The sequence below is a fragment of the Apium graveolens genome, chromosome 6 (assembly GCF_009905375.1).
Source record: "Apium graveolens cultivar Ventura chromosome 6, ASM990537v1, whole genome shotgun sequence".
NCBI classification, from domain to species: domain Eukaryota; kingdom Viridiplantae; phylum Streptophyta; class Magnoliopsida; order Apiales; family Apiaceae; genus Apium; species Apium graveolens.
This window is the reverse complement of record NC_133652.1, coordinates 58,296,131-58,317,662: the sequence shown is the minus strand read 5'-3', so window position 1 is coordinate 58,317,662 and position 21,532 is coordinate 58,296,131. Positions and strand designations below refer to the sequence as shown.

Here is a 21,532-nt window from a genome sequence, read left to right as displayed (position 1 = left end):
CACTTTTATCATTACCCGGTCAAAGGCAACTTTTGATGTAATCAAAGTATATTAATCATAATGATTTCAAGTCGAAGGAACATTACATCATTATCACTGTGAGAATACTTATGACATAACAGACATGTAGAATCTTACATTGGGTCTATTGAACACCATGTATGTTTACATCTGCTTGTGTTTTCGACTTTAGTATCTTTATACCTATGATCAATGAGATGTAATCATCAGTAAACAAACACACTAGTTTTAATGCATTATTATTGTCCCTTAATAATAATTCTCGACTAGGGATATTTGGTAATATTGATACTATTTACATAATCTCACGTCTATGTCACGTACTTAGAAATATATAATTCATATCATATTCCAAGGACATTTATTAATCTAATATTTATGTCGCAGTAAATTAAGACTTAATAAATTATTAAAAGAATAAGTGATGGAACATGAACATTAATAATCCATATGTCATAGATAAAACATAATAGTGTTGTTTTTAGGGTACAAACACTAACAATTTAGTGTAGCCGGTCTTGATTACTGAGACTTGTTTTGTACATAGTAGTGTTGGTTCGAGCTTTTCGAACATTGTCGACTCGAATTTCAAGCTCCGGAAATAAGTTTAGTCAAACTCGAACCCGAGTTTAATGGTGTTTACAGTCCGGGTACAAACCAATAAGTTCTAACTTCTATGTGCATGGGATATGTTTGGCCATTCAACTTTAGGCGTCGTCCAACAACAAAAGGTTATGAAAAAAGGTATACGATGAAAATTAAGAGTTTTGTGTAAAAGTTAGAACTCTGAATTGGGAATTATATGGGTAACGCGTGTAAAAACTCTGTGCATTTCATTCCATGTAAGAGCATATGGACCCGTTTGCTTCATAAATTTATCAATTCATCAATTGAATCAATGGCTTTAATTACTATTCACACTAAATCAATATTTTTTCATAGATTTTATGCACCCATACAACTTAATCAATTAATCAATTACTATTTCTCAAATAAATAATACATAATCTCAACTATCCTACTTAATAATATAGATTTAAGATTATATATTTATTATCTTACTTAAAAACATAGATTAAATATTATATATTTAACTTCATCTCTATGTCTCACAAATAATAATTTTGAAAGTAATAATATGTTGTTAATAATTTTATATTTTCTTGATAATATTGTTGATAGTTTTAGATTTTCGATTAGAATTTCGTTGACTCATCTTTTAACACGTGTCTTGATCTAAATTTATTAATTGAATTTATATTTATAAAATAACATCATTTTTATAAAATTATAGTAATCTCAAAATCATTTTTATTTTTTAAAAATATACAAGAGAAATTTTGTAGTAATGAATTCAAAAAAATTATTTCGTTTCCATTTCATTCTTTAAAATTTTGTGTGAAAAATGAACACAAGGAATTATATTTAAAAGCAGTTGTAATATATTAAAATTAAAAAAAACGGAGTAAGTTGTATTAGAAATGGTGGAATATGTCAAAAAAAAGGTGAATATGTGGGGTCCACAAAATTGCCTACTGTTGGGAGTTCCATCAATTGTTAAATGTTGAAGTCTTATTAATGAATCAAAGGAGTATCAATTTTTGATGCATTTGATTTATTACATTACATACTATAACTATATTTTTCTGGGCCAATTGAAAAAGCCGTTGAATCAATGAAAATACAGTTTTCATACATATGCTCTAAGCATATAAGTAATAAAAAGTTTCACTAATTGAGATCACTATTTAAATTATGACTAACACAGTATATATGTTTGGCAAGAGAAACATAGTTAAAGTACGGTAAAAACTTGTTTTATGAGAATAATATTTTTTGTATGGTTCTAAAGTACAACTTATATATGAGAAATGATGGAGGTCCTGTACCCAAAAATATTCAACTTATGGAAATAATATATTATATTTTAATTTAAAAAAATAAAATTTAAAAAATTAGGTAACTATATTTTATAAAAAATTTAAAGTGCTTATCAAGTTTCCCTCCCCTAAAAAATTGAATAGGACGATAGGAGTACGATTCAAATTCAACGGAGGGACTAGGAGTATAGTTATTCTATCACAGAATAACTATATTAAACTGATTCTTCACCTACGTGGAAGAAAAGGTGAGTAGATAAATAAGGGCTGATAGAATAACTATATTAAACTGATTCTTCACCTACGTGGAAGAAAAGGTGAGTAGATAAATAAGGGCCCGTTTGAAATTTTTAAAAAAATGTAACTTGTGACTTAAAGTTAGAAAGATATGAACATGATAACTTATAAGTTATTTAAGTGTTTGGATAATTTCATGTATAAGTTATTTATAAGTTTATAATGTCTTTGGTAAATTGTAACTTAAAAGTTATAATTTTTAAAAAGATAATAAAATATAAATTATAAATTACATAATTTAATAATTTTAATACATGAATATAAAAAATAAAAATCTAAAATCTAAAATCTAAAAACAAGTAATAAAATTATACGATTGGAATGAGTTTTGAAATAATATTAAAATCAAAGATACCTAACTATCATTTAAAATTTTAAATGTACAAATTTCATATCCAAAAAATTTCATCAAATTAATTTTATAAAAATATTTAATATATCATACAAGTTTTAAACTAATATAAATTTAAAAAGAAGAAATTAGGAGACAGAATAAATCATGAGTTGTGATAAAATGAAAATGAAGAATGGAAAGGAAATGTTAGGATTTCTAACATTCCATTTATGACTCAAAATGGATTCTATATGATCGATTAGTTAATCTGTCAAACAGCTAAGCAAATAGTATAATGGGCTTTGGACTCAAATGAGCCCCAAGAATGATGAGCCAAACTTGCACTAGGTATTGTAGTTGCTCATTCCCATTTTCTGTATTCATTTTTTTTTTATTGATCAAATAAGTCAAATTTTGATAAAAAAAATAAAGAGAAATTATCAAAAATACTAAATTTTCTAAATTTTTTGCAATTTTACTATCTTCGGAATTCTTTTGCAGCCAAAATCAAACAGATATGCAACTAGTTGAATGGAGTTGCATGTAATTGCAGAAACTCGTCAAATGTTGCATGCAGTTCATTTCAGTTGCCAAAAACCATATTTTTGCAAAAAAAATAAAATTAAAAAATAGTATTTTGCAAATTAAAAAGTACTTTTGCAATTTTTTTTAAAAAATAACAGTATATTTGCAAAAATATTTTTAGACTTGGGTATTTTTTCAAAACACCCAAATATAAATCTTATTTTTATATTATTTAAAAAACTGAAAATTATATATTAAAGTAGATAAATATATTTTTTAATGATAAAATTTTTGTTTTTTTTCAATTATTAAATATTGAGATATTCTCTATAATACCACTATAATACCACTGTAGAATTGACTTTTCTCACCGAACCATCAATTTAATGACTTTTATCCGTGGTAACTCTCTACATTTGATTTTTTACTTGGAATATCCTGTGTTAAGTAAAATATTATTGAATTGATTTCGGATTGGAAAATAAATTTTATATTTGAAATTTTTGCAAATAAATACATGAAATAGACTTTTGAATCATGTAAAAGGGAGTTAAATTGAGTGATATATATTTAAGTTTCATAATCAAACTTTGATCATTAATATTTCACTCATATTTACTCCATTTTACATTATTTAAGTATCTATTTTAGGTACTTTTTCACAAATAATTTAACTATACAATTTGTTTTTCAAACCGAAATCAATTCTATTACATTTTACTTACATGAGGTTATCCAAAGTGAATTATTAATGAGTAGAAGCTAATAAATTATCATGAATAGAAGCTAATAAATTGACGGTATTAACGGTATTAACGAGAAAAGTCATTTCTATAATGGTACCATAGAGAATATTTCTAAAATATCAATAAATTTTGGTCAAATTGACTACACAAAAGTCAAATGTAAAAATTAAAAAAATATGGAGGGAATATTATTTAACTAAATCATTCTTCATAACTTTATCGTGATTACATTTGATTTAGAAAAATATTATTTATATAGTAATTTTGTTTCAAAGAAAAAAAGAGTGAAAATATAAAACTACCTTCTTACATTCACAATAAATATATCTTGAAAAGATTAAGGTACGAATAATTTAGTAATTTCACACTCTTTTGCTCCGAAAATAAAAAAAAAACTGCTTTGCAAATAACATTTACCATAATTTAAGATCTGCTAATAAAAAAAGTTTATTGGGAAGTGTTCTAAAATTCAAAAATGGACATTATTCGGTAGAGTTAACTTTTAGTGATTAATTGTATTAATGAATCGGATCATTAAGCATAAGTAATTTAATTATTTAAATAAGCCGAATAGTAGCGCTCCGGCACACGCACGTACATGATTCAACTCTAACTACCTGCATCCCCTGTCAAAGGCCCAAGTCATAGATATACACACATCATCTGTGTATGTATGTGTCTATAAATATTACTATAATTTTATCAAATATTGGTGAGGAAGAAAGATGCCATCTTCAGCACCGGGTTACCAAGATTGGAAATCCGACCCGCTCTTTTCAGCAGCCGAAGTTGTTCAAGACTCTGCTGACAGGTCCACTCCTCCCCCTTCATATATGTATATAACTATATATGTAGTCTGCTTCTTCTGTATGTATTGTTAATTAACTTGTCGAATTCAACTTCAATTTCAACAACTCTTATCTTGTTACATTGTACTATACAAATTGCAATTAATAATAGACTGCCAAGTTCTTGCTTATTGCTACGAGTGAAAAGGTTGGTTCTTGAAGTTCATAGTTGATTTGTATATCGAATATGAGTGTTTTCTTGTACATCATAAGAGAAGATATTGAACTTCTTGCTTATGCTATGACTTTAAATTGTTGCTTTTTTGTTATAGGATGGAATCAGTTTATCGAGTTTTGTTGCACGAGCAAAGTCTTGTTCAAGAAACCCGTAATCCTGACCATAGACTACTTGCGTCCTTAAACAATCACAAGTGTCAATTAGCAACTAGTCTCGAGACAGTAAAGTGGCAGGTGAATATCGTGCTTTGCTTTTGGTGTTTTTCTTTGTTTCCGTTGTTTTAGAATACTGATTTGTTACTGTTTTAACAGCTTGAAGATTTTGAAAGAGAGGTGGCAATGGCAGCAGCTACATTGGAAAAGTCTCAGAGGAAGCAAATTGCCATTTCTAGACATAAGCAATTTATTGCAGCCATTGTGGCACAGATAACACAAGTGTGTAATAGCTTGTCAGATACGTCCTCGTTGAGGAACCAATGGGTTGACTTGGATGAACAAGATAGAGATGGGTTTGCAATGTTTCTTTCAGGGGGAAAGTCTGTTCAGAATGTACCACACCATAATGTAGAAGATCGAAGCGTGATGACAATGTTTCTGGATCCCTCTTCGTCGTCTAGTTTCAATAATGAGATTGTTGAGCAGAAGCCTGGGGAGTATATTAGTTTGGATATGAGCGCATTTGAACAATCAGATAATTTGATGTTAAGAAACGCGGCCTCTAAGCATACTGTGCAGATTGGTTCCGAAGTGTCTGAACAAGATGAAAAAGAAAATTGGGTTCAGGAAGCTAAATATGTTAATGATAAGAGCCACCCTTACAGGAACAAGTTGGGAGTGTTATACAGCAAAATTAATCCTCTCGGGTCATTCAAAAACTTATTGTCAGCATACGGGACCAGAGGCTACAAGAGCTTTACTAAGAAGTGGGAAGATGCAGAAGAACTAGGACATTCTTCAAATGATATTTCACATGCTACGCAGGTAGTTTCACTGCATTTAGCTATGATGATCTTTAAATCAAGATACATTGTGCTTAAAATATATTGTGTTACAAACGTCCGTTTGCACACTTGTCTAAATCTATGCCGTTATCAAAATTTTGAGGTGGTTATATAATGTTGGTATTTTTTAATATAATTTTAGGTAAGAAAATATGTTATAAAAAAATTGTAACTACTTAGAGCACTTGTTCCAGTCTGGACATCTTGTGTTATAGTGGCATTAGAGCAAAATATAAATTAGGCAACGTCGTTTGGATTGGATTAACCTCTACTAACATGTTTTTCTTTTATAGGCAGCGTAGGCACTTGGTAATTGGTATAAGCTAAATGTATAAAGCAAAAACATTTAACTGGTAGCTAGACATGGTACCTATAAAACATTTAGATAACCCGTAATGTTTGTAAATCTCTGAGCTCCTAGGCTTTGAATAGTAAGGAAATGAATTTCTAAAGTGTTTGAGATTTAGCTAGAATAAATAGATGTACAACCGTCTGCAGACGGGAAGAGTCGTATTTGCAGCAGGATAGACAGTGTACAAATCACTAACAAGATAGAGACGTGGTGAGGAGAATACGCTGAGTCGATTTGATTCATTTGAAAATTTAGCAGGAATTTGAATTGTGAATTGAACTGAACTACACTAATTATTATGTTGCTTCTTGCTTCAAATCTTGTATTTACACTTTGTGATGTTTTGTTGCCAGCGACAGTCCATATTACTGAGATTTTCTATTGCATGGAGCAGCGTTCAAAGGTTGTGGTTGGAGTTATTTGCAGGAGTTATGTACTTGTTTTGGCGGATCAGAGATTGGTGGAGAAAATATCAAAGGCCTCGTATAACATAAAGGCTCCATATTCCATGCTACTGATACAAACCAAGCTACCAAACGTTGGTCCTTGGTTCAAGTAAGCAGATTAGTGAATTGTTGTTAAAGTGGTATCACCATCTGTTTCACAGTTTGTCAATATATATAGTAAAAAATAGTTTTCATGACCCGTGCCTTCTATTTTAGTAAATATTAACATTGTTATTAGGTAAAGTATTGCACATAAAATTGACATGATGCATATCATGTTCCATAACATGCTCAAGAATCTTACCAAGACCAATTTATCTTCACTTATTATGTCAGGCCATTATTGTTTAGGTGCCCCTGTAGCCTGTACTACTCTAGCACACATGACACATGTGTATCCATTGAGAAATGAAGTCTCAACCTCCCACCGGGCGAGGAGAGAGCCACTTGAAAACCAGTCTTGGTTTTTAAATACAAATCAAATCGAAACTAGTAGTAGCTGGCCGGAAGATGGGAGTACGTATCTGCCAGATAATTGTCAAGTATATAATTAGCAGAATTAACTATAACGTTGGAAAAAAGAATCACTTGAATCACAGATTTAGACTTGGGGAGGTTTCAGCCGTGCTGTCATAAAAGATTGCAAAGAAAAAATATAACATTTTCAGACGATTCAAACAACATTTCACGACTGGAAGCAGCTGTGATTATTTATTACGTATTTTCTCCAAGTAAAACACCAGTCTAATATATACAGTCCAAAGCAGAAATGTAAGATGACAGAAACAAGAGAAGTTTTAAACAGTGTTGTTTCTTAGGTTCCATTGTTAAGAAGAAATTATATGTACAAAACTACAAAGTTCTACAATTTACAGGGTCTCAATATTGATAATATTTTCAATTAAAATGGTATATTATATAAAAATGTCTTCTGTACATGCAAATACAAGAACAAGATTTAACTAGTCGTCTAGTACATAACACATTCCTGGTTATAATATTATGGAATAAGCTACAAACAAGAAAAAAAAATTATTCAGATTTTTCAATCTCTCGAAATCTCTTATCCCATTCCGTGGCTTCATAGTCTTGCTCAATTAAGTCCCGTTCAGTGCTGTAGACAATCCTATCTCGTCCGATAAATGTTTTGTTGGCCATGTTTCTTGCACTAAGAAGCTGAGCTCATCACAGATATGTCAACAACAGTTTGGTAAATAAATTGATTATAAAAAATCAACACACAATTAAGCAAAAATAATGCGAACACATTCACAATGTAAGATGTGAAAGCTAAGGCTTTATAAGAAAGCTTGCCATGGCTAATAGAGCACTTGGTTGTATGTACAATATAGCTGCTTCACGTCTGAATATCAGTGAAATGTTGTCAAATGAATCTCATTCAAACAAGCAATTTGTAATAGTATGCTGCAACTACATTTCATTAACTTAACAGTTAACCCACAAGTATACTGAAACATTTAAGCAAGGGATCCTTAAGCACTTGATGCTTGGTCAAACATGAAAGTATAGCAGGACTCTTTAAAATTCCACATACAAATTGATGCTTAATTTAAATAAATGATACACAGGTCCTAAAGTTTGGTCAAAACATGCGAAGCAGCAGTGTCATAATATGCATTAGCGACTAAGACTAAAAAAGTATTATGGTATAAGCCTATGTTTTATTAATAAATATTTTTGACTGCACAGTCCAACACGAAAAAGAACATATCAAGTTGAATATACAGGAAGAACAAGAGAAATGTACAAAGGTCTAATAGCAGTAGCGAGTCCACAATTATAAACGAACTTCTTAAAATATAGTATCAATCATGATAATAAGGTTAAATTTTCTAGTTCTTAGTTTTTGTTATAGTACTTCCAGAAGTAATATTAATAAGCTATTTATCTACTAGTTGACTTTCTCTGTGTACTGTCAAAAGTGCCCTCATGGAAAGTTATTCATACAAGTTAATAGTTGGATCACAAATTCACAATTCATCATGTGTACCAAAAATTTAGGTTCTATACTTCCATTTTTTCTACTGTACTAATTAACTATCATTTGTGTTTCCATTAGAATATAATGTTCACTTAATAAAAGCAGAACTTGATCTCACATTTTCTCTTGGCAGTGGTTCCAGGTAACAGATTAACCCTGACTAGGTACTAAAAGAAAATAGTAGGCTTAGGGGCCATTTGGCAAATCTGACTGAAAAATTCTTAATCATTAAACTATCTAAATGATTTATCAATCTAAATACTTGATGAATAATATTATTTGGTACATATATTAACAAAACATGTGAACAGTGCAAATATTATAATTTTTTTTCTTTTGAATTAAATGATATCACAAGTCTTAATTAATACCAAAAAAAATTATTTAAGCTGAAAAGTTATTTTTAGAGAGATTATAATACACTTCAATAATTTTAAAGAACTTCTATGCTAAAGAATATACAATATTTAGATATTATATTAATTTTTGACAATTGACATAATAACATTATAAATATATTATATGATGTATCAAGTTTTAATGTATTTAGTTACTATTTTTGTTTAGTATAAATTTATCATTTTTAAATAAAATATATATTAAAAAATTAATACCATTTTGCAAACTAAAGTATCAAAATAAAGCTGATGACAAGACTTATTTTAAAGAACAACTGTGAGGTAGTTGTATGTTAAATACTTGAAGTAATGGGTAGTAGTTTATCAGGAAGTTCTTTCTTAATGGTTAGGCTACAGTTTTGTATCTTGGCGATCAAGAAGATTCATAGCACTGAAAAGATTAAAATTAAAACAAACAATCTTAAAATTTTAATTATTAAGATAAGTTTTACTAAGATATGTTAAAATTTAACAAATGATCCCTTAGTTAACACTTAAACTCGGTTCTAATTCCTAAATAATATGATAAACACTCTCAACAATTATCATAATTTAGATGCAGATAATCATGGGAATCATTAATCCACACATTTATATTGTACCTTTCGCCTTAGAGCCACATCTGGTTGTTGGAGTGCCAAGGAACGTTGCTCCCTTGCCTGGTTTCTCATTTTTATTTCAGCGTTTTTCTTCTGAACAAAGAACCATCGGACCAAAGGAATTGCAAAAAAAGAGGCAGCATAGATCTGAAAAGTGTGTTTACAATTATTAGATAAGACTAAAAATATAAGGCGCAAATTCTAGTTCTGCTCATGATAAAAACACATAGCCTAACAAAACAAAAATGGCAATTACATCTGCTTCATCCCTCTTGAATGTGTAGCACAGTATTTAGGTCACAGAATGAGATCATAGCAGTTGTTCCATTTCTTTTATATTAGAAAAGTAGCTATCGCAAAATATGTGGCACCATTGCAATGCATTTAGACAATCTGCTTCTAAGATCAAAAAAAAATGTTGCACATTAGGTGCAACAATTAACAGAAGCTTTTGTTTTAGGGTCAAAGCACTGGGAAAGACCATTAATGTGACAGCCAAATACTCGCACCAAACCAGCAGCAGCCATCAGATATAAAGATATTACTAATAATATGTTTTGAGTTTTGACTGTCAATATTAAACTATTAAATTATTCATTCACATCGCATAAGGTCTCAAACCAAGTTTGTGTACATAAGAACTGAGATACAAAATAAATCTCTCAACTCCTCCAACCCAGTCTGTACTAAAATAAACAGGTTTTTAGATTGCAAGGTATAGGTAAAGAAAAGCATATCCTATAAGGTATAATTAAGAAATGAGTCATAATGCCCGACCTGAAGTAGAGGGAATATGTTGGAGACGAAGGTAATGAATCCACTTGGTGCAACTGTCATAGTTCTACAAGAAACAACATAAACCAAATATAGGTTGTGTTACAGAGGTACTGGGAAATACAATGGAAAGAAAGTGTTAACAGGTTAATAACCTACTTCAACATGGTACCCAGAATGACAACTCCAAACAAATTGAGCCCGCCTAATCCAATGACCATTGCTGTTTCAGAACTGCTAGTTTTACTGCATAGCAAAAAAAATTAACATATTAGAAGTGAAACTGAAAAATTAGAAGGCAACTATGCACTGCAAATGAAAAATGCAGAAAACCTGAATTGCCACTGCCTCTCCCTGAAAAATCTCTCAACCCCTCCAACCCAGTCTGCCCATTTTCTTCCTACATACTCTTTTCTTCCACCCTTTCTTGAAGAAGCTGTTTTTTGCAATGATGGAAATCTGTATAGAATATTTCCCTGCACAGAACAAATTTAAGGACTTCATTTAAAGGATATTTTTAATGTCATAATAGTTTATACAGGAGTATCTTATTTCAACTAAAATTTCCTTGACATCTTAAACAACAGAGTCTCATATGTTTCTTTTAATAAACTTTTTGTTGATTTATGTGGTGAACATTGTATACTTATGGAGGACATAAAATAAAAAGGAAATGAATGATATGGAAGTAGACAAATAAATGTAGTTACTGTTAAGAAGATTACGAAATTACAAATGTGGAATTGATATTTGAGGTACGATTAACTCTGCTACTCAGAAGTCCGAAATAATAAGCCTAAATTTACGCTTCAAACAAGCATGATATTTTTATAATGTTCCATTGTAAAAGAGATGACCTGGTCAAGTCTAAAACTAGGATTCACTTTTGCGCATCGCAAGGAAAACTCACGATAATAGGCTACTAAATTTTTCAGCATAAATCACCATTACGACATATCATTTATATGAAGAAAATTTATAAAGGAACTAGAATTAAAAAGAGGACTTGCAATGCAAGCAACAGACTAGAGAATGGAGTGTTTTATAAATGTATAAAAATGAGACGCACCTCGTCATCAATTTCTGGTTGTCCATCAAATCGTAGAAGTACAGGTAAGATATATGACTCGTCATTCTGTAAAATATAACAGCAGAGTTGAGATACTAATGGCAAGAAGCTTTTACTTGATTAGTATGCAGTTTATAATGTCATCAAACACAATAAACTTCAAAATTCAGTCACCTATGTCATTAAGAAATGTAATACAAACTTCTTTAAGCATACAACGATAAGGTAGATAACCATCAAGGTTTGATACTTAACAGGTCATTAATATACCATTTCCTTTGTATGTTCTACATCGAGATATGGGGCAAGCTCTTCAGCTGTAATAACACCGCCATTCGATGATATGTATTCCCCCATCTGAAAAGTGGTCATAAAAAACCATGAGATATCACAACTAAGACAATTACCAAGTTGTTACCTTATTATAAGACCATAAAGAAGTTATTAACACCAAAAATTACTCAAATAAAATGATAATGACAAGTAGATTAAAGCATTACAGTTAATATGTAAAATAAGACATAGCATTCATTTGAAGTTTAGATATATTTATATCAAGAAACACAAAGAACTACAAGCCCTAGAAAATACCCATATGTCAGCTTGTGCCCGCACTAAAAAGTGCTCTCTGAAAGAGTAATTAAGTAGTTCTCATACTTTAATTTTACCATGCCCGACGTTCTGGAATATAACTAGTTATTTCTAGAGATTTTGTTAGCCTAGTGCCATTTTAGTAATTAGTTCAGCAGTAGCATAAATTTTATTCATAGCGAAGGAATTAGTTATGTTGAATGAAAGATTTATTTTTGCATCATTAAGTGCAATTGAGAAGAATAGTACAGTACTGTATTTCCTTTTTAATTCAACCTTGGATTGGACATATAGAAAGTACTGGAAAACATTAAGAAGTGAACACATGACCAATGGCATAATCAAATATAACTTTGAAAGTAACGGACCACTGAATTCAGAGCTCAATTATTACCAACTTCCACCTCTCTTCTTCAATATCCGTATTAGGATCACCGTCACCAAATACAAAGGAGAAGACCTACAAGGGAGACATGTAAGAGAAAAAAGTTAATTACCCCAACACCAAGTTCGCGAATTAATCATGACTTTTCCATTTTATAAAAGCAATTACAGATTCTATATAATTCATCCCATCATTATCTGCTCGTACTTGTCTTCTTCTATAGTAATATGGATCCCAGTACCTAAAAAATTGAAGAACGAAGAAAATCATAAACAGATTTTTGAGATAAACAATTAAAATTAGTAGGACATCAAATATAACTAGCATAGCTATTCACTGGAAGACGTCCAAATAATGTTTTGGACCGGGGGAGGGACACAGATTAGCACCATAAACAGATTACCCAACTAGATTTGCAGCTCTACTTTCCAACAGATAATTTGCCTGATAGAATCCTATGTAGGTAAAATGCAACCAGGGCGGTACAACTGACTACCTGATCCCTAAATTGAATTCTAGCATGTGATACTGATGTTTCTATGTAGTTCACAAACTTCCCCAGACCACTAAACTCCTAAAGAAAATATACTCCCTATGTTCCTTTTTGTTAAGTCTATTATAAATATTTTACACAGACCAAGGAGGACTTAATACACTGGAATGTAAAAAATACTCTAATCTTATTACTTTTATGACCTCAAAGCTGAATGCGTATAAATAAAGAAAAATGCTTACAACATAATTAATAAATGACATTATGAGAATGATCATTTGAAGGGGCATTCTGTGCTTTGATAATCTGAAACAACTAGTAACATGAAACTAATACAAAAAACCAAAACTGCCCAATAAAAGGAAATGGAGGTAGTATATATGTAAGTAAATCTCCTAATCTAAATTTGTCCTTCCACTGTGACCTCTTGAAATAAACATCATGGGCATGGCTTAATTTTCACTAATCTTGATACAAGAACTGTTTAAACGTGAAAAAAGATTGCAAGTAACGTCCTGCTTCAGGCCATAGAATATCAATAAATGACAGACAACAGCCAAGATCTGCACATTGATAAATCAACTAGCACAACTTTTGAACAGAGCTGACATTTTGCAAATTTAGACTTAATAACTGTATCATTTCAAGCTTTTAGTACATCTAAAGTACATCAATCCTATTATCTCCATATATATGTTTACTGATTTTTCTTTTCCTCTTATTTTAGTTCAGAGCAGACCCTAAAAAATTGGAGTTTAAAGATCTATTACTTCACTAAAAAGTGACACGGTAAAGAAAAAATCTTCCACTTGTAAATATTACCAAAATAGATCTGTTGGACTAAGAAAAAGGTTGAAACCACTATTATAGGATCTACCTCCACGTCTACCACGATTGTCTTCATCACTGCCATAAGTAAATAAAGAAAATTGGTCAATATATGTTCCACTTACATTAACTGGACATAGCAAACAGGTACATACATAAGTAAAAGATCGTACAAAAAACAAGTCAATAAAGATTGGCTTCATCAGTTCCAAGATCTAGGTACCTTTTACTAGAAAGGATAGCAATAATTGTGGTATAGACAATAACAATTGAAGCAATTAATGCTGTTCCAAAGGAAACTCTTACTATATATTCAGCTCCAGACTGTTAAGAAAAACAAGTACAGTTTCCCTTAGTTTTTGGTTAACACATCATAATATAACCATAAATAAGTAATAAGGATGTCACCTTAGCCTTTTCCAATAAGGGTTCGAACTTTATCCTCAATGACTTGGTTGCAAGCTTTGAACGGTAATCCTTTGGGAAAACATATAGAACATCACCATCATCCGAAACCTGTTGGAAACATCTTCAAAATGATTGACATAGGGAAATTAAGAACTTCTTACAGCAATTTTAAGAAACATAAGAAATGCCAATCCCTGACATATTTAACTAACGAAATGCTTGACTTTATTCAATAAGCTTTATATATTAATTGATTGCATAATTTTACATCACATCTGCATATTTTGAGCTCTGTGTAACTGTGCAAGTATGACCTTAACTTACAACCGCAAGATAAATGACTAGTAAATTTATAATGCATTGCATAGCCTGTATTCTGGTAGCGTTACATGCTACTATGCTAGTAACGTTTGCTAAAAAAATTCATTTCCGCACTGTTTGATGGCATAGAAGCTTGGAACAAGCTATGTATCCTTCTCCAACTTTGCTACCTATTACATAATCGATAAAAAGTTTCTGTGGTCCTTAATTTTGTGATTAAAAATTAAAACCGCAATGCCAATAAACAATTCAAAAACACGATAAATACACCAACTAAACATCCGAAAGCTACCTCCAAAAATCCGTCAGCATCAGCAGCAAGAGCCTGCAAAGCCTTCTGAGCCTGATCCAACTTTATCCCGGCCTTACTAGCCACATCACCAATAGTAACTCTCCTTCCACAAGCATCAACCGCATCCATCGTAAGTTTGCGAACATCAGTCGGCAACTTATCCGTCTCAATTATACCTCCCGGCCTAATCGACAACGGAGATACATCTATATTTGCCCTAATCACACTTCTCCAACTACCTCTGCTACCTAATTTTAAGTTAGCTTTGTTTCGCAAAAAAAGCGAAGATTGAGATTGAAAAAAATTGAATTGAGAAGGTTTAAAAGAGGAGATTAAAGAAGAGTTGAGGGATAACACGAGTAAACGAGACTTGTGAGATGGTAGCGTCGAACACGAGGTTAACGACGCCATTTAATTGAGGTTTGCACGGAGTTTTTAGAAAGTTAGGGTTTTCGCCATGGATGTGTACGTATAGGTAGGGGTGTGTATGTATAGGTTTTTTGGGGGTTTTGTTTTGTTTTGTTTTGTTTTGGTTGGTGTGCGGAGGAGACGAGAGGATGATAGGATGATTGTGTGTCAAACTTTGGACCATGCCTATCGAGTTTTCAAACCGGAGCAAATATATTTTTTGACAAAATGCACTTTTATTACTCCTATAACTCATTCAAAATATAATTTTTAACTTTGATCGGAGGACTCCTATGACTCATTCAAAATATAATTTTTAACTTTGATTGGAACATACCTCCAATCAAAAATACAATGAGGATACATATGAGTCACATGAGCTAATTTATGTGCCGACATATTCGCATACCGTTTGATGAAATATAAATATATGTTGTTTAACTCATGAAGCAAGTCTCTACACTCCATTACCACATGACCAAGCCTGGATCGCATTGGAGTAGCACTTCGAATCAACCGAACTACCATTAAGCAGTCTGATTCGATAATGATTGTGTTGTTCGTCCATTCCTTAACCCAACTTAAAACTTCTTTAACTGCTATAGCTTCAACCAAAGTCGGATTCATTACCTCCCTATAGCACTTGGTTCTCGCCAGCAGAAGTCGACCTTCATGATCCCGGGCAACCATCCTTTACCTGAAGCTTCTTGGTCATCAAAAATTACTGCATCAGCTGTGATCTTTACTTCATTATGTTATAGCTTGACCCAGTAGATTGCACCATCTCCTGGCACCAAAGGTTGCAGAGGTGTTACATAGAACCTATTTTGAGCTAACGTCCACGGTGAAAGATACTCCTAAGCTTTAGCAACAATTCTCATCGGGTTCCAGCATTTATTTCTCCACACTGAATCATTCTTGGCTCGCCAGATGGACCAACACAGAGTAATAATTCTTGCATTGGTTTGAGCCAACTGAGCCGACAAGTTTTTTTCCAACCAGTCTGGGAACTCGATAGCGACATTCGTGATTATCCCTGTATTGTATACTTGTCAGCATAGGGTTGCATACTTACATTGAACCAAACTATGAAAAATGGTTTCAATCTCTTCATTACAAACCGGACAAATATTATCAAATAGATCATGCTTTGTCTGCAATACACTCTTGGTTGGTAGACAGTAGGAGACAGCACGCCATAGTAAATTTAACGCCTTTGGAGGACCTTTGATGTTCCATATTTTCTTCCAGAAAACACTATTAATATCAGCATTCCATGCTCATTTCTTCTCTTGAATAAGCTTATACACGCTTTTCACCGAGTACTGCCCAGAGTTTTCTAGCCTCCAACATAGCATATCTTTATCCAGCTCCTGCTCCACCCTTGTATTCACAATGCATTGCTTATATTTTATCACTAAAAATATCATTTACCACCTCCATATCCCAATCTTTAGTACCTGTACAAAATAAAGAGAATACCATTTGATTTGTCAGTGATGCTAAAACAGTAGAGTTGTAAGGGTTCTCTTAATTATTCAGCCATGGTTGACCCATAATAGTAATCTCCTTTCCTGTACCAATTCTCCAGTTAGATCCTGAGGATATAACTCTCCTTGCTTCAGATATGCTCCTCCATATAAAGCTAGGGCTATTACCTAATTTTGCATTCATAAAGCTCGTATCAACATAGTACTTGGCTTTATAAATTCGAGCCACCATACTATCAGGATTCGTAATAAGCCGCCAATATTGTTTCCCCAACATACAGAGATTTACATCCCGTAAACATTTAAAACCTAAACCACATGCATGTTTGTGTTTTGACATCATATCCCAAGCCATCCAAGTGATCTTAGAATCAGAATCCTGCGAAGTATTCCAGAAAAATTTTGACATCGCTTTCTCCATATCCCTAGTCAGTTCTAAGGGAAGCAGAAAAACATTCATGACATATGAGGGCAAAGTTTGAGCAACCGCTTGATTAAAATCTTTTTCGCTGGTTCGGATACACACTTCTCATTCCACTTCTAGATGCTAGCATTGACTCAATCTTTAAGATAGCCAAAAATTATAGTCTTTTTCCTACCCAACACATTAGGGAGTCCCAAATATCTAGCTTTGTCATCTGCCTCTAGTATTTGAAGAACCTGACACACTGACTCCTTATTATACTGAATAACATTTGCACTGAAAAAGACTGAGGATTTACCTCTATTTATACACTGCCTTGAAGCTCTTTCATAACAATTCAACAACTCCATAACTTTGAAAGCTTCACCCGCTTCTTCTTTAGAATAAAGGTAGCTGTCATCAACAAATAACATATGGCTGATGGTTGGCGCTTTCCGTGCAACCACTTATTTACTTCAAAATTCTTGATCATAGCTGAAAGACCCTCTGCACAAATTATGAAAAGGTAGGGAGACAGCAGATCTCCTTGCCTTAATCCCCGACCAGGCTTAATAGGGCCCATTTCAAACTCTCCATGTACAATCATATAATCCACTGTTGACATACATTGTAAGATTAGATGAATCCACCAACTATCAAAACCCATTTTGAGAAGAATATCTTGAAGAAATTTCCATTTTATCCGGTCATACGCTTTGGACATGTCCAATTTAAGGTCCATGAAACCATCCTTTCCAAAAAAATTTCTTTTCAGGTAATGCATAACTTCTAAAGAGATCATAATATTATCAGTGATTAATCTACCTGGAAGAAAGCACTCTGAGTATCCGAGATTACGGAATCCAATACACTCTTGATTCTATTAGCAATCACTTTTGTAATGACCTTCATTATAACATTACATAACGTTATAGGTATCAGCTCCGTCAACCTTGATGGATTTCTCTTTTTAGAAATGAGAACAATATTGGTAATATTGATGTTTTCCATCACGACCCCTGTCGAGAGTAAATCCCTAACCATCTTTATAACCTCCTCACCTACTACACTCCATATTTCTGAAAGAAGGCGGTGGTCATGCCATCTAGCCCTGGGGCTTTGTCTGGATGCATATGAAATACGACATCTTTCACTTCCTCATCAGACACAACTTCTAGTAAGAGTCTATTCTGTTGCTATGACATTATTTGTGTGATACAATTTAGCACCACATCACCTTGAGTATGCTCTATAGTGAACAAACGCTGGAAGTACTCCGTTATTAAATTTTGCAGGCCATTGTGCCAGTTAAACCATTCACCATCATCATTCCTCAACTTCTGAATGTAATTATTCCTCCTTCTCTTATAACATGTAGCCAGAGTTGCTTACACCTTTGGCGCCAGAAAATTTCTTTTTGATCCAACACTAGAAAAAGTTGCTTCCTTATGTTCTCATAATCAGTTATCGTCTGGGCATCTCTTTTACTTCTCATTAGCTTTAGTTTTGTTTTACATTCCTTTATACGTCTACTAAAGCATCCGGTGATTTCTTTCCCCCATACATCTAAACTTTCTACACACCTAACGATTTTCAAAATAATATTACTACTATTCTCATCTTCCCAGCAATCTTTTATAATTTGAAAGCACGTAGATTCAGTAAGCCAAGCATTCTCAAAATAGAAATAACGTTTTTATTACCTTTGATATGTCGTTATGGACAGAGGAGCAAAGGACTATGATCTGATGGTGGGCCTTCTAAGGTATATAAATTAGCCAAATAAAATAATCTTGACCACTAAGAGTTTGTCAACACCCTGTCTAATCTGATTTCCGTCCATTGCAAGGTTTTTTTTCCTTTCTCCCATGTGAACAGGTGACCCGTCAAATCAAGATCATGAAGCTCAGCTTCTTGGAGACACGTATTAAAAGCATCAGTAAGGTAATTAGGATATGGAGGCCCCCCTCCATATATGCTTGAGATGTAACATTGTTAAAATCACCAACTAAACACCATGGCATATTCGCGTCTCTAAATAAATTCTTCAAAAGGTCCCATGTTTTGTATCTCTGAGACCTCGATAGCTCTCCATAGATGTTATTCCCAAACAATCTAACGAAGTATTACAGAAGTGGGGTTGAATGTAATTTTGGCTACTTTTTCAATATTAAGTAATGTTCTATTATGAATGTATATCAGTGTTTGATTTGGCTAAGGTACGGAATGAAAGTATTGAAGAAATTAAACATAAAGTAATCAAATACAAGTATTTAAAAACTTTCTAGTGGATTGAATTTATCCACCAGAGATATATATTAATTTGAGAACTCTGTGATGCAATGTAGTTGCACACAGCTGCTTACAAGTTGAACTGAAAAGAACAGAGAAATTCTTTATAGATATAGCTTTACCTATTTCTCTGGTAATTACTTACTAACTTGGATATTTTTCTACTTGCTACACTTGGTTTATATTGTTAGATATATTTGTGATGTCATGTCTAATCTGTTGTGTTTAGTTTCAGAACTTAATATCAGGACTTATCAGGACTTACTGGAAATCAGGACTTACTGAAGTCAGAACTTATATCAGAACTTAAGGCCGTCAGGATTTGTATCAGGACTTAAGTGCGGGTACTTCAGATAAGGAATGCAGCTGATTTACAAGAGAGGATCTGGACTAAAACAAAAGAAGATATGCATGAAGAGTTGGACAGCTAGAAGACTTGTAGAAGATAATATATGATTGGTATATTTTAGGAGACAAAATTATATTCCATATCAATTAGAAGATATCTTGTAACTGTGTACTATATAAACACAGCTTAGGGTTTATACTATAAGTGTTATCATTCACGAGAACATTATTCATTGTAACCTAGCAGCTCTTAGTGATATTGTTCATCACTGAGAGAGTAGTTTAACCTACTTTGTAACAGAGCTTATTATATTGAATAAACTTGATTACTGTTACATACTTGTGTTCTAAATCAATTTGATTGTATAAACACTATATTCAACCCCCTTCTATAGTATTGTGTGACCTAACAAGTGGTATCAGAGCCTCTCTGTTGATATACAAACAGTGAGATCCAGTTTACAATCATGTCTGAAGAAACACAAACTCCACCTAAGCCCATCAAAACTCAAGATACTCAAAACAATCAAACAGACAGTCGATATGAGAGTATTAGGGTTCCCATACTGAGAGCATCTGAGTATCCTATATGGAAGGTAAAGATGGCTATATTTCTGGAAGCCACAGATCCAGAATACCTTGATAGAATTAATGATGGACCATATAAGCCTACCAAGCTCTCTGTTGCAGTTGCTGATCAACCAGCAAAGATGATACCAAAGGAGAAAGGTAATTACACACCTAAAGACATCTCATCTATTGCCAAGGATACAAGGGTAAGGCATTTACTTCATAGTGCAATTGACAATGTCATGTCAAACAGGGTAATTGGATGCAAGACTGCAAAGGAAATATGGGATGCTTTGGAGACAAGATACCAGGGAACTGAAGCCATCAAAAAGAATAGGAAGACAATACTCACACATGAGTATGAGCACTTTGATTCAAAAGTTGATGAATCATTAACTGATTTATATGACAGGTTTGCCAAACTCTTAAATGATCTGTCACTGGTGGACAAGGAATATGATCTTGAAGATTCAAATCTAAAATTCCTTTAGCTCTTCCTGAAAATTGGGATTTGAAGTCTACTACCATAAGAGACAACTATGACCTTACTGAAACTACTCTTGATGAAATTTATGGTATGCTCAAGACTCATGAACATGAGATGGATCGAAGGAGAAAAAAACATGGAAGAAATTCAAAGACAGTTGCACTTAAAGCTGAGGAGGAATCTCCTAAAGTGATTATCTCAAAGAGGGGTAAAGGAAAGGCTCTCATCATATAGTCTGATTCAGAGTCATCATATCCTGATGATGATGATTCAGAATCTGAAAATTTATCCGAAGTGGATGTTGATGTAGAGATGATGCAACTGTGTGCTCTTATGGTGAAGGGTATCACAAAGATAGCCTACAAAAAATTCAGAAAGGGCAAGAAGTTTTCCAGAAAAGGTGGAAGTTCTGAAAAGAAAGGGTTCAGAAAGTCTGAAGGCAAAGGAGGAAAGTCTGACAGAGGAGACAACTCAAATGTCAAATACTACAACTGTGGTGAAAGAGGCCACATCTCTCCTGACTGCAAGAAAGGAAAAAGTGATAAAGGCCAGGCACTTATCACAAAGAAGAAAAACTGGGCAGACACTTCAGATTCTGAAGAAGAGGTGAACTATGCCTTGATGGCAAATGCTAATAGCAGTACTGGAACTGCTGAATTGAAGGTACCTCATTCAACTCTTGCTTTTCATACTGATGATATTTCTGAGCTAAGATTATATCTTAAAACCATGTTCATTAGTTTTAGA

The 21,532-nt window shown here is 32.8% G+C and overlaps 2 protein-coding genes across 3 annotated transcripts; one reads left to right on the top strand and one right to left on the bottom strand.

Moving 5' to 3' along the window:
- Positions 1-4,368: 4,368 nt before the first annotated feature.
- LOC141664077 (uncharacterized) lies at positions 4,369-6,824 on the top strand. The gene is made up of 4 exons (XM_074469936.1): positions 4,369-4,614; positions 4,924-5,062; positions 5,141-5,809; positions 6,535-6,824. Exons 1-4 carry the CDS (start codon positions 4,529-4,531, stop codon positions 6,673-6,675), a joined length of 1,035 nt encoding a protein of 344 aa, XP_074326037.1. The 5' UTR covers positions 4,369-4,528; the 3' UTR covers positions 6,676-6,824.
- Positions 6,825-7,510: 686 nt separating this feature from the next.
- Positions 7,511-15,383, bottom strand: LOC141664871 (uncharacterized protein At5g03900, chloroplastic-like). 2 transcript variants are annotated; one of them, XM_074470826.1, is made up of 13 exons: positions 14,788-15,383; positions 14,175-14,282; positions 13,990-14,090; positions 13,761-13,844; positions 12,614-12,686; positions 12,455-12,520; positions 11,740-11,826; positions 11,470-11,535; positions 10,734-10,876; positions 10,560-10,646; positions 10,404-10,467; positions 9,630-9,773; positions 7,511-7,803 (listed from the first exon to the last, which is right to left on the bottom strand). In XM_074470826.1, exons 1-13 carry the CDS (start codon positions 15,196-15,198, stop codon positions 7,660-7,662), a joined length of 1,578 nt encoding a protein of 525 aa, XP_074326927.1. In that variant the 5' UTR covers positions 15,199-15,383; the 3' UTR covers positions 7,511-7,659. The 2 variants fall into 2 exon arrangements, with proteins under 2 accessions (XP_074326927.1, XP_074326928.1); XM_074470827.1 differs by having other exon boundaries at positions 14,175-14,295; positions 14,788-14,952.
- Positions 15,384-21,532: the final 6,149 nt, after the last annotated feature.